Here is a 14407-nt window from a genome sequence, read left to right as displayed (position 1 = left end):
CCGTGTGAGGTGGGCCTTCACCGCCAGAATCGGGGGACGCCGACGAAGGTGGGCATCGCGATGATGAAAAAAGTAGCAAGAATGCATTCACTTCATTGGTATATGGTTGCGACTCTGTGCCAGACTCGAGCGGTTCTGCCTAAGATTGGGACCAGGACTACCTTGAATAATCCCTCGCGGTTTTGTGGTAGTTGATGTCTCCTTGGGAAGTTTGGGGTACTTGGGAAAGTGTCAGTGGCTTCGTTAGTTTGTGAAGTAAGCGAACTCTTCCCCTTTGTGTCGGCTCCGAGTGTGGAGAGGCTGACGCATTCTCGGAGAAGAGAGCAATTATCTCAACATTGGAAAGCACGCTGAAATCTGGCCGACGCTTAAGAGGTCAAAATCCAGGCCGACAACAACAGCCTTTTCGGAGATGAGGTAGATTATCTCGACATGGGAAAGCACGCTGGAACGTCTCCCACACTTGAGAGACCGATCACAACAGGCCGTTTTTGTACAAGTTTACGAGAATTTATCACGTTGCGATACATAGCTTGTTACGCTTTTGCTGTTTCCTTTCAGCCGTCTTTGTTAAAGCTCCACGTTTTCACCCCCAACTGCCAACTCTCGCTGGATGTAGTTATAGGTACTTGTTAGCATAGCTGCCACGAGATAGGGTTAATTGAAGATGTGTGGACAAGGCCTTCGTCTCGCCATTGACACAATATAGGCTGATGCCCATCATGGTTATGAATGTTAAAATCATCTTCATCGTGATTGGTGAGTAGCTTTTTGTCCACAACGCGTAACTCATGCCCGTGTCCACCGTATTGCACCACCGCACCTGCGTTCACCCTAGGTGGCCATCCTGGCCCGAGGCGTCGTGCAGTGCGTCGGGTCGCCAGCGTTCCTCAGAGACGCATACGCTGTCCCCTACCGCTGTCGCCTGATCCGCGACACAACCGACTGCCGCTCTGCTTTCGTGGAAGCGGAGCTTCGAGAGTGCCTGCCGCACGCGAAGCTCATATCCAAGGTTCGTATCACTCTCGGCACGCATTTCCCTACTACCTGTACAGGTTGAGCACTTCTGCAATCTACCCGCCAATGCTTGCTGAATGACTACGGCGTTCTGCTACTATGTATAAGCTCGTATGTCCAACTTATGGTCACAGCGGCCGCAATGCCATGTTTGCGCGCCAGCGAATGAACTCTGCGCAGTAAACCTTAAATTACCTAACCATCCCTGCACATCAAACAAAATTAGAAAGACTTGCTAACAATAATTTTTGACGATACCGATATCATTTTCATAAGGAAAAACTAATCTTGGAATCAGATATACATTTAGCAATTTATTACTCAGGAACTGCTTTTCTGAACTGTGTATTTCTAAAGGTTTTCTACAGCGCAAAAGTGCGATAATGGTATTGTACGATCACTTTTCCGCCAATGACCAGTGGTATGCAACCCTTAATATATGCTACTCACTTTTGATATTCAAAAATAATCATTTAGGTGCTGTAACTATAATACATGGCCTTATATAGTTTCGTTTCTTATACCGCGCAGCTAACTTTCAGTTTTGCATAAATTTACTTACCAATTACTAAATAACAACTTACTACAGCAATAAAGGTATAACTGAATTACTGCTCATTTTTATTTTTCTACCCGCCATGGTTGCTCAGTGGCTATGGTGTTGGGCTGCTGAGCACGAGGTCGCGGGATCGAATCCCGGTCACGGCGGCCGCATTTCGATGGGGGCGAAATGCGAAAACACCCGTGGTATTTAGATTTAGGTGCACGTCAAAAACCCCAAGTGGTCAAAATTTCCGAAGTCCTTCACTACCGCGTGCCTCAAAATCAGGAAGGGGTTTTGGCACGTAAAACCCCTTAATTTTTTTATTTTTCTCAAAATTTACGCAATGTGCAATTTATGCATGGTCATGCGGTACTCTGCATGGCCACGGCCACGAATCAAGGTGAACAGCTTTATCTAATTCTCCTTGGTGTGAAACTTTTTTTGGCGTGCCATGTTTAACGTATCAAACTCAGCACATCAAAAACGATATGTTGGTCTTGATACGCAATAATTATCCGCAGCCTTATGCTACAGTGTCCTCTTCAATCACTTTGTTGCTGTGGTTGGTTAAAAGAGATAAAACATATTTAAGACGCTGAAGGCTAAACGGGCCTCCTTGGCACGTTTTGTCGCAACAACCGCGTATAATGGCGTACGCGCTCTGCCTCTTGAGATGGTACAGCATAAAGTAGCCCTACAACATCAAGTACGCCACGTATGTAACTAGTAAATACATTGTAGTTACATGTTTTCCATTCTGACATCATCAGGTAAGCCGCCCATGTCATAGGAGGCCACGTTTACCAAAGAGAGGGAGAACAAAAAAGGCGAGAGCGTTAACGCTAGTTGTGGCTCCTGCAGAAATGTAAAACTTTTTTACGCATGCAGCATTACACGTTACACCACGAGGAGCTTGTTTTATCTGGGAGAATAGGAAAAGTGATTGCACCGGCGTAAGGTCATGTGTGGTTGTATTGACGATCTTTCTTTACATTTCTCGCTGGTATTGCTCGAACGCAAGTGAAGCTAGAGATTACTGCGACTATCTTGTGAAAATCTTGTCGCCAGGCCGCCAACGAGCTCCTCTTCTCGCTGGGCACGAGGAAGTTGCTCAACTTCGGACACACCTTCCGCTCACTGAACGCTTCGGCGCCATCTCTGTACATCCGTGACGTCGGCTTTCCCTACGTGAGCTTGGAGGACGTACTGGTGAGTGATGCAGCGTGGACAGCAAGGTGTTCGCAGTTCTGATACGTATGCTTCTCTCGTTATATTGTGCTTGCTTACTCTGAATTTCAAGGTAGAGTGACAAAATTATGAAACGCTCCATAGCATAACAATGTGAAAACTATGGTCATACAGAAGACTGTGGTCTTGACCCGAAAATGCTTATTCCCGTGATATAGTTTGAAAACCTTCGCTTTCTCAAAAGTCGAAGATATTGTGCTACATACAAGACATATTACAACATGCGTCATCCACAATCAGTAGTGAGGTAGATGGAAGGCCGGTCATCACCTCAATTCGCTTTGCCGAATTTTTCTCGCAGATGTTAAAGACCTATGAACCAAACTAGGAGGGTTATCACATTTAGGAAATGGTGAGTTGTTAATGGAACAACATCGTCTGCGTGCTATATTACCTTAAGATATTCTATAACGGCACAGTATCTATCCTATGCCTACAGCATTGCTTCTGAACCTCTCACATAAGTTAATCAATGTGTGTATGTAGGTGTAGCAATGTCAAATAAATTGTCTTGAACACGCAAGTTTCCAAAACGTCGAAATGGGCTTTACAAAAGCTTCCCTTCCTTAGATTTAAATACAGACAGGCTCACCTGACACTCACACTCTTAACTGCTTATTGCTCACTCACCCGGCCTAAACTGAAATATGTACGTATTCCGTTAGAGCTTTATAACAAAACTAACACCGACGACTTGGAATTTTTCGCGGAGAAACAATACTTTTCCTCTTAACCCAGATCTATATCTAAAGCCACTTGTAACACACCGCCCGCGGAATTTTAACGCTTTAATTCACCAGAACTAACCTTTCTAAAAAAATATTGCTTTCTGCGTAACTTACAGATTGAAACAAAGTACCTGTGACATGCCTATGGAGAACTGGCGATATTGACCAAATATCTTGCTCTATGTAGTTTTTTTTCATAGGTGCATTGCTTTCCTTCGTGTAACATTGTTTCACACTTGGAGGGTCCTGTCTATATTGGATTTCTTATTTCCTTGAGCATGTCTTATTTTTCTAGCTGAATTGTTTCATTCTTCAACCTTCTTGTCCTTAAGGTGTTGTATTTACGTATCTCTCTGTGTGAACCTAGGGCCGTAAAACGTGAAACTATTCCTTTAATATTTTATTAAAAACTCCTGACGTCAAAGTTACGTAACCACCAACAAAAAATCAGCGGGTGGTTACCCACAGTGCTCTTTGAAGAGTCCAATCAAAAGCTCTCCTCGTCTATAATAGACAACTTTACTTTCCATCAAAATTAAATACACTGCCTACCTTGACCTGACATTCTTATCAAATTGGCTTACGATAGGAGAGGAGGATGCAAAAGTGAAGAAGGTTTCGTGGGTCCGAGCTGGTGCAGTGAAAGTACATAACCTGAAAAGGCGGATGATAACGACGTCTGCGATTGGTCCACTTCCTCTTGCTTGTTCGCTTCCACTTCCTCAGGCTGGACGAAAATCGCGGTGGCGTACTTCGGAAACTCTGCTAAAACGGATCCTCACCGAAGAAGAATTGACAGAGTGATGTCGTGTACTTGCCAAAACGGCTCGGAAACGTTATATTCCACGCAACATTTTTCTTATACTCAGAAAAATCTATTTTCCTTTGGCAACACCATGTGGGAAGTGCCTGAGCGATCGGTGGGCAACCTACTTTTTATGAGCTCGGAACGGGGCAGTCGCCGGCAGTGCCGAGAGGAATTCAGTTTTGTTGGCATAATATTCATATTTACTTTGACGTGCTGAGTTTTCGCGAATTTGTGACGTCGCCTGACAGGAAGGCGAAGTGGGCGCAGCCTGAAAAAGTTCTGACAAATGCTGCAGGGCGAATGGCAAGAAGAGACGTAAAATGGGAAAGACATGACATGACATGACAAGAACTTTATTTGAGTCCTGAGGGACTGAGACCTCGGGGAGCCAAACCGAAGGCTCCCGAAGATCAAGTCGGTGGCTCCGCCCACGATGGAACCGGGAGATCAAGTCCCGCGGCAATGTCGTGGGCCCTCTGGACAGCCTGGAGTTGAATGTTGAGATTGCTGCTCTTGAGAGAGTCCTGCCATTGTTCTTTCGTGATGGGTGGAGAGGCGTTAAGGGCTGGGCACAGCCAGAGCATGTGGTCAAAGGAGCATGAGTCATGACCACATTTGGGGCACGACTGTGAGTGTTCAGGATCTATCCTGTGAAGAGACCGAGGAGTGGGATATGTACGGGTTTGCAGGAGTCTTAGTGTGGTAGCCTGAGGTTTATTCAATTTGGGGTGAGGGGGTGGAAATGTCCTCCTGCCTAGTCGATAATGAGAAACAATTTCGTGGAATGTACTTAATGGATCTTTGTGGATGTTGACCTCGTTCCAAGCCTGGCTACCCGCGACAGCGCGGTGCGTGAAATCGCGCGCTCTCCGGTGGGCCTGCTCGTTAGGATTACATCCAAGCGGGTTAATTGAGCTGTCTAGATGGGCTGGGAACCACGAGATTTGGTATCCTCCTTCGGTACTCTCCCTAGTCCTTTGTAGTGCTTTGATCACAATACTGTACGCCTGTTCAGATATGAGGGCGGACGAGAACGATCTAACCGCGGTGCGCGAGTCCGAGAAGATGATAGCGGGAACTTTTGAGCTGTGAAAAGCCAGAGCGATCGCCGCTTCCTCCGCCACATGGGCAAACTTAGTATAAACAGAGGCTGCATTGACCAGGTTGCCCCCCACGTCTACCACCGTGACAGCGAACTTATCCCCACTGTCATATCTGGCAGCATCGACAAAGAGGGCATCTAGCTTCTGCTGATTGATCCTTTTAAGGATGGACTTGGCTCTCGCGAATCTTCTGCCTTGGTTATGCACTGGGTGGATGTTTCGCGGGACGGGGTCAACCATGATGTGAGCTCTGGTTTCCCGGGTCAAGCTAACTTTGGTCGCCGGTTCATGTCTGGGTTGGATTCCTGCTTCTTCTAAAATCTTAATCCCTGGCTTAGTGGATGAAAGTCTCATTATCTGAGCCGCTGTGTGAGCTTCTATCAGCTCATCGATGGTGTTATGGAGTCCTAGCTCCAGCAGCTTCTCAGTGCTTGTGGACTGCGGAAGGCCGAGCACGCGCTTGAGGCCGGTTCTGATTAGGGAGTCGAGCTTGGCCTTTTCCGCTTTACCCCAATTAAGGTACGGCGCGATGTAGGTGACATGACTCAGGAAGAATGCCTGATAAGCTCTGAGCAAATTATCCTCTTTAAGACCGCCTCTTCGATTTGAGACGCGGGCTACAAGTCTTAGGACATTACTAGCCTGTCCAGTGAGCCTGTTGAGGGCCGTCGAGTTACAGCCCTTGGCATCAATGAGGAGAACTAGTATCTTGACCGAGTCCTTCCTCGGTATGGGATGCCCATTTTTAGCTCGAATTTCTACCGGCAGAGTTTCCAGAGGCGCAAGATTTCTGACCCCCTGTCTGGACTGGCGGTATAACAGTAGCTCTGATTTAGCGGGGGAGAGTTCAAGGCCTGTGTTTGAAAGAAAATCTTCGGTAGCCTCCAACGCGCTTTGTAACGACTGTTCGAGCATGGCTAGCGATCCGCCCGGCGCCCAGATCGTAATATCGTCCGCATAAATGGCGTGACCCACGTTCGGAATTGCAGCGAGGCGAGTGGAGAGTTTGTGCATGGCTATATTAAACAAGAGTGGGGAGAGGACTGAGCCCTGCGGGGTGCCGCAGGTGCCTAGTTCGTAGGGTCCTCCCGTGACCATGCCTAGTCGAAGGTGAGCCTTGCGATCAGCGAGGAAGGATCTGGTGTAATCATGAAACCGCTGGCCCAGGTTGAGAGACGAAATCTCTGTCAGGATGTGTTTATGCGCGACCCTGTCGAAAGCCTTGGAGAGGTCCAGTGCGAGGATCCCTCTCACGTCGCGAGTAGGGTTATTTAGGATTGCTTTCTTAAGCAAAAGCATAGCGTCCTGCGTGGACAACGCCTGTCTAAAGCCGATTAGATTGTGTCTAAATAGCTCCTTGTTTTCAATATGTTCAGTGATCCTGTTATGTATCGCGTGCTCCGCAACCTTGGCGATGCATGATGTAAGGGAAATAGGCCGCAGATTATTTATATGTGGAGGTTTTCCTGGTTTGGGTATGAGTACCACTTTTGCGGTACGCCAGTCTATCGGGACCTGTCCACTTTTCCATACCTCATTTATTTTGGCCGTGACTATCTCGATTGCCCTATCGTCTAGGTTCCTAAGTAGTTTGTTCGTGATTCCATCTGGTCCCGGGGCTGATCTGCCATTTAGATTGAAGAGAACGTGTCTGATCTCTGACACGGTGAAAGGTTCGTCTAGATCAGGTGCCGACAATCCCATGTAGTTCAAACGCTCTACTGGGCGATCCGCGTCTTCGGCGAGGGGGAGATAAGTACGTGCTAAGTTGTTGGCTAATTCCCTGTCGGTGAGACCGATTGCGGTTTGCTTTTTAATGAGCCTATCCGTTGCAAGGCTAAGAGTGTCCTTAGATTGTTTATCGTTGAGGAGACTTTTAAGTAAGCTCCATTTGCTACCTCTTCGCATACGCCCGTCCGTTTCGGTACACGTCTCATCCCATTGTTGCCGGGCGAGCTGGGCCGAATGGGTTTCAATCTCCTTGTTAAGAAGCGCGATTTTCGATCTGAGTCTACGATTAAGCTTTTGGGTCTTCCACCTGGCTGAGAGGGCGTGTTTAGCCTCCAGAAGGTGAGCAAGTCTCGAGTCCATTTTAGGAACTTCAACATCCGTAATGATTTCTTTGGTTGCTCCTTTAACCGCCTTGTTCAGATTATCAGCAGATCTGCATAAGTTTCGTCTGGCGGGACTGTTTCATTTCGGATTTTTCGAAACAAGTCCCAGTCCACATACTCATATCTCGCGGGTGGTCTGGGTTTGACACGCAACATAATTTCAAGTATGTAATGGTCACTGCCTAGCCCCTCCTGGAGGTTGTCCCACGTGCCCTCGATACCTCGGAGGAAGGTGAGATCGGGAGTCGTATCTCGACTGACCGAATTACCGGATCTGGTGGGGAGCCTCGGGTCTGTGACAAGTATTAAGCCGAGCTCTGCAGCGTTGAAGGCCAAGTTTGTCCCTTTTGCACTTTTGTAACTGTACCCCCATTCCGTATTGGGTGCGTTAAAGTCACCCGCGACAACGAGAGGCGCGTTTCTCGCCACCCTAGACGTGGTGCTTAGTAATGCTTTAAAGTCTCTTTTCCTATCCGATGGTGCGCTGTACACGTTGAGGATGAAAATTTTAGAATTGATTGTTCTGTTGGGTACGATCTCTATTAACTGGGCCTCGAGGCCCGCTTTGTACGCGCGGACCTCGTGCTCAACGAACGAGATGTTTTTTCTGATTAGGGTAGCGATACCTCTGCCCTTTTCTCTCCTGTATGCTACCGTGCGGTACCCCGAGAGGGAAATTTCAGCTGTACATAGCGTTTCCTGTAACAATATAACTTGCGGCTTGTCCGCAATAGACCTGATAAACTGTCCTAGTGGGGCCTTTCGCCTCTGGAAACTTGCGCAGTTCCACTGCCAGATTTTCAGATTCGTGCTGTTTGCGTTCGCCATTTTGCCTACTGAGTATGATGAATTAGCCCTTTAGCCCCACTTTCGGGATTCGGGTTTGCCTGATTCTGCACTGTCGACACCGTAAGCCTGCCTTTGGCTTGGACCTTGGGTCTCTCTAGTTGAGTTAATCTCGTCTCCATCCCGGAGAGCATTTCCATCATGCGTCCTAAGGTCTTTTCTATGGCAGCTAGCTTGCCTCTGCTGTTTATTTTGGCAGGAGGATCGGCCGCGGTAGCTATGGCTTCGCTCGGCTCAGCCATCTCATCCTCCTCTTCTGTCTCGCTCACCGGTTCTGGGTTGGGAGCTTTACGCTTGGATTTACCAGCAAGTGGGCCTAGATCTTTAATTTTATCCTCATCGTGGTTCGAGATTTGCCCTCTAATGCTATTTAAGGCTTCTTTAAGCTCTGCAAGTTCGCGCCTGAGCTGTTGATTTTCCGCCTCAAGGGATTGGATTCGCGGATCATTCACTTGCTCTGACTGTGCCTCACCGCTTGCTCTTTTGGCCGTCGTAGTCTTCTTTCCCATCGACGGTGCTGTGCCGGAGCCCTTGACCTTGTCGGCCCACGTGGCCCGTTTCGCGGGCTGGGAGCGAGACCGGGACCGGGATCTCGACCTGGATGCGCTGGAATTCCCGCCTTTCCCTGAGCCGATTCGCCTCCTGGAGTGAGAGCGCCCCCTCGATTGTGAGCGGGATTGCAGGTTGGAGCCACCATATGCTGCCGCAGGTGTCGCCGAGTTCTTTGCGTAGGAGATGCTGATGTCATCGCCGCTGGCCATCTGTGCTTTTCGCAACATTTGTCGTCGCCGTCGACGCCGACGCCTAACGATGTATGGGATCTGGTAGCGTTGTTTGCATGTTCTATCCCCGGTGATATGGGGGCCACCGCATGCTTCACATTTGGGTGTGCATTGGTGTTCCTCCTCTTGTGACTCTGATGACTTCAATTTCCCACAGCCGTGGCACTTCTTCTTTTCCTCTTCGCTACTGGGGCACACGTCGGCTCGGTGACCCACGTGGCCACACGCGTAGCATACATCCATCTGCCGTTTGTACAGAAAGCATGGAACGAGGGCGGCTCCACACATGACCGTGTTGGGCACTCGCATGCCGTCGAACAGTATAACAACTACTTGTGTGTTCTTAATTCTTCTGACTTCCAATGCCGTAGGGTTTCTTGGGTTCAGAATCATCCTCCTAAGGGCTCCTTCGTCAAATGAAGGGTCGATGTTTCTTATTACACCTTTGCACGTGTCATCAGGGGCAGAAATGTAGGCTGACACCTCAAAGGCGCCGAGCTTGGTATGTATCTTGCTGATTCTAGCATACGCCTTCGCGTTTTGATCGTGAGGGGTAGAGATAACCAAAATGTTCTGCATCTTGTTTGGGCACACGGTGTCCTCGGCAGTCTGCTGTTCCGTCAAGGCCGCCGCCATGGCCAGGGCTTGGGCGAGGAGTATGATATCCGTTTTGGAAACGTCAAGGCCTCCTTTGGGGCGCACGATGATCTTGATTTGGTCCTTGGGTAATTTCGGTAGCCTCGAGGCTGCCGTTACTTGCTTCATGAACCTTTTGGCCGGCGAGTTGGCCGTGCGGCTGCCAGCCGGCATATTCTTGGTGACACGTTGCCCGCCATATGACGGCGTACTCGTTGGTTGTTTTCGTTTGCTGCCGAGGGCGGTCGTCCATCCCGCTTCATCGAGCTCCTCCGGGGCGATTTCCATCCCCTCGACGAGTATGGCCCCGGGCATGGTTTCTGTTCGTCAGTAGTTCGCTTGGAACGCCGGTCGCCCGCGCCGGCGGGGGGTTAGGCCTACGCCTTCTCGCACTGCCGCGTAAGTAGGCGTAGCCCGTTAGGCTTGGCGCTCTCGCGGCGTGGTCAGAGATTCGAGGAGTCACAAAATGGTGAAAAGTCCACCCACCGATAAGAGTCCACTGTCTGCGGAATCCTCGGAACTTGCCGCTTCATAAAAGGTATAGTTTCCGTGGGTCGGCTTCGCAAAACAGCCGAAAACCTTGGAAAAAGGGAGCCGATGTGGGCACGTCCGCACTACTCTGCGACTTCTTCTTCGTCCTCAAAAAAATGGGAAAGAACCTTCAGCTTTTTGCCTAATCATGCATCACCGTGTACGCGTCATATCAGATGGAGAGTTTTCGTGGTTTTCGTGACGTCGTGACATGCACGCGATGTGGGGGTGGGTGACCAGAAACATGTTTTACAAATCGTAGAGGGCTAGTGGCAGAATTCGAATAAAAACTGATTGGAATTGCTTTACGCTATAGCGCTGTTAGCTACCGTTCTAATGCACAACGTGCGCAAAGTGGTATGCACAATTAAAGGGTCACTAAAAAGGCTTAGCCACTTTAAACAGACAAGTGCAGCGCGTACTTCACGTGTTGAAGGTCGTGCTTGAAAAACTTCCCAGCGCTGCAAGTGGCGGAAGCAGGTGAAATTTTAAATTGAGTGCCACACGTCCTCACTCTCGAAAAAGCGTCGCTCCATGCCAGACAGTCAAGGTAACACGCAGGAATATCGTGACGTAGGACGCCGTCCTAACAACGTCATTCATTGGGCACCGTATATATTGTTCATTACGACAACGCCGCCAAGGTCGATCCACATAGGTCGCGAAGCTTCGGGCGAAAAGCGGTTCAGTACAAATTGTTATCGACATCAGCAAGGGGCGTTATGGGAGCAGCGATTGAGGCACGACTACGTTTGGAGGGAACAAAGATTGCGAAAGAAAAAAGCGTTTTTTTAATTCAAGTGAGACACAGTTAGCTTCATTCAACGAAAATAATATTCCTGGCCAATTTTATATAGTCGTGACGAGTTATGAACATACAACTTTATTTAATTTATTATTATTATTATTAAGTACACTTTTTTTCAGCGCCCATTGTTACAGGGGGCGTTGACGCCGCTATCACTCGCACTGCAATGTACGTCTTTAAATGTGCAGAAAGGCGTGCTCGTAAAATTCACCTGTTGAACCCCCCGTCCCCCCCCCCCTGACACGTTGTGCTTTATTGCTTGTCGAAGTTTGTCTGAATTTGATGACGCGGGTACCTTCATCGTTTCTTAAAAGTAGTGAATTGCGACCGCCAGATAATTGTGTGGTTGTTTTCGTGCGACTGCGCTGGCCGACGGGCTGGGCATCCGACGATAGGATCAGCGCTCTACACCTAAAGCTTTCGTCGGCCTCCAAAGAAAGTATGTTCTCTGCAGGGGTGCGATTTCAACAACCGTGCGGCTGGCCTTTTCCTGCATCACTTTCCGTGCTGAAAGCTCGAAACGCCCATCAAGTCGAATGGCGGGACATTTGAATATATAGCTCCAAAGGCAGAACAACAAAACAAATTTCGCGCCTTCCAAAACAAAATTACGTCACTTTTGCTTTTAACGGATATGGCGTCACATTATTCTTTCTTCCACCGGAACTGTTCCCACCACATGCAGATGGCGCTAGCCCCATGAACCACCGATGAACCGCCATGTTTTGAACGTATGGGCTCCTACGGAAGCTTTGCTACCAGGTATATTTACCTTGATGACGCCGCTAGAAATGCGCCGCGCGCAGAAAAAACGAGACCAGAAGAATTGACGCCTCAACTCCGCTGGGAATCGTTTGAGTATGCGTAAGCATTGTGCCACTTGCTAATCTCCACGCTACGCGGTGTCATTATCAATCTTATGAAATTTGATCCGACGAGTATAAACGGCAGCGATGCAGCGACACAAACTGATCTGGATGGCGGCTCATGTTAGAGTGACAAAGCAAGCAAACTCTTGCAGGTGGCGGCACCAGGTGCGCTCCTGACGCACCGATCATTAAAAGCCGTTATCGCTCTTTAGCACCTTATCCATCAGCGTCGAACCATTTTCAATCGTTCTCAACCGTACTCCTGCGGCCTCTGCGTATGGCGCGGCGACGCAAGCCCTGTCTCGAAAGCAATCTGCGATGGGCACAGAGTGCGCCGAGTGCTTTTAGCTTCGTGTGCGCTGTGTTCTCGCCGCCTAATTCGCGTTGAAACGAGTGGTAACAAAAAGGTCAATTTACTCGCTGCTGCTGCCGCTCTCTTTGTTTTATATATCGATACCTTTATAGCGATGTCGCCTATAATGCAGCCGCATAAGCCTTATCTCGAAAGCGATCTGCGATGGGCACAGAGTGTGCTGAGTGCTGATAGCTATCAGAAGGCGCGGAAGCAGCGTCGCTCGGGCACGCTACTGGAAGCAGAGGGTGAGAGCATCTGTGTTGTTAGTCGGGCTCGAATCCAGGTGGTATGGTAACAGGGCATTCAATTTCTTCTATCTAGTCCTATTGGCAACTCCATAACCCACTACTTGAGCTGGAAACGCTGTGCAAATGAACAAAGATGTCTACGACTTCCAGTTGCACGGCGGCTTCACCGCTTGGTGCTGTGGTCACGTTTCTCTTTTGGGTCGTCGAATCTAGGCGTTTTGTGAAAGCCGAGAGAGTCCTTGTTGCTGATCCCCTTGTTTTGACCGGTATGAAGGACATGGCCGCCGAAATCGCGGAAATGCTTGTGCGGTGCGTGCAAATGTCCGGACTGCTTAGGGAGCCGCATCAGATTCCTTAAAGATATAGAGCCTTTCAAGCGAGCCGAAGGTTAAAGAAAGGAAGCGTTCGTGCGTAGCGGGCCTCCGAATGGCGCAAGCGCTTGTTCGCGAGGTTGCTCCACTGGTACAGTTAGCATACTTGGCTCTTTTCGACCTGTATCGACCACTTCACACTGCTACCCTTGTTTCAGTATATCACATATAGCATCTCACAGTATATAGCAGTAACGTCTGTCGATCTTTCGGAAGCTATAAAGGAGTATTCTGGTTTGATAGAACGAGGTTGAAAACTGTAATGTTACCTGGTTAGTGTGCCTTGGTATAAAAGAAATGAGTGTTCCGTTTGCGATTATGAGTGCACCTTCTGTTTATACTTAACCTATGCGCGTGAAAATGTCATCTGCGTCTTATGACTGACACTTGTTTGTGCTCGCAGCACGGAGTGTTCGTCGTAGGGCCCGGGCTTGGGAACACAACAGACACCCGCTGCCCGCAGCCATTTTCAAACGTGGTGAAACGTGAAAAGTGAATTACCGATCGCATCAAATTGAGCTTCTCCCAGCAAGTGTCCGAAATACAGCCAGAGTTTTCATTTCCCAAATTCAGTTGTATTAGTGCAAATGCATGACTTGGAAACGAACTGAACCAGTTTCTAATGGAAATGAACTATGTGCACATTGTTGGAAAGCAAACTAGCGGTGCTGCGCGCAGGTCGAACGCAGCGAAACTAGAACTATAGCGCTGTTTGCAGTTTCTTCTAAATTTCTTGCGAACAAATAAACTGGCTACTCGCCGAATAAAATGAGAAAACTGCATCTTCTACTTGTACCGCTAAGTTAAAGCAAGCTATAAAAACGATATGTCGCTTCGTGGCATAACATGTGTCATGATCAACCTCTGACCTTCCGAGTCAGTTGCCTGCAGACAAAAGTACATTAGTGGGAGCATTGGTGCTGCTTAAAGCATTAGTAGAACACTAATGCTGATGCAGACAACTATAAACGAATAAAACCAAATTAAGCTTAAGCGTTCTGAAAGAAGTACACTCTGCGATATGAAAAAAAAAAGAAAGAGTTTGTCTGCTCGCCAGGAGCAAGGAAGTCGATCCGAGTGAAGTGTTTCGACACCGGTATAGCATCAGTCACCTTTCCCATTGCGTAAATTTCTTATCCAAGTCCGTCTCCGATGCGCGTCGTCTGCTTCTTTATAGAGACGATGAAATCATACTTCGCTATCTCTGCACGGCGATGACAGGCGCAATAGTACATAACAAAACTCTCCATATCTGGCTTCATTTTCGGGCTTGTGCGCAGCGGCATCACGGTGATTTGAGAACTATACGAGGCATGCGGCACATGCCATAATAGGACACCCTTTTTCACTTCAAACCTGAGCCTGGATCGGCTGCTTCTCGGCGCGGCCGCTAGGTAGC

General features: G+C 48.5%; 1 protein-coding gene across 4 annotated transcripts in view; it reads left to right on the top strand.

The window, feature by feature from the left end:
• The window catches only part of LOC135900146 (phospholipid-transporting ATPase ABCA3-like), a 153054-nt gene that overhangs the window by 83535 nt on the left and 55112 nt on the right, over window positions 1-14407 (top strand). For all 4 annotated transcript variants that reach the window (XM_065429589.1, XM_065429590.1, XM_065429591.2 and 1 more), the window contains exons 10-11: window positions 839-1012; window positions 2630-2770. In XM_065429589.1, coding sequence (XP_065285661.1) covers window positions 839-1012; window positions 2630-2770 — 315 coding nt within the window. The remainder of the gene's footprint in view (window positions 1-838; window positions 1013-2629; window positions 2771-14407) is intronic.

Source organism: Dermacentor albipictus, chromosome 4, assembly GCF_038994185.2.
Source record: "Dermacentor albipictus isolate Rhodes 1998 colony chromosome 4, USDA_Dalb.pri_finalv2, whole genome shotgun sequence".
Lineage (NCBI taxonomy): Eukaryota > Metazoa > Arthropoda > Arachnida > Ixodida > Ixodidae > Dermacentor > Dermacentor albipictus.
The sequence above is the reverse complement of the archived record's forward strand: the minus strand, read 5'-3'. Positions and strand labels throughout refer to the sequence as shown.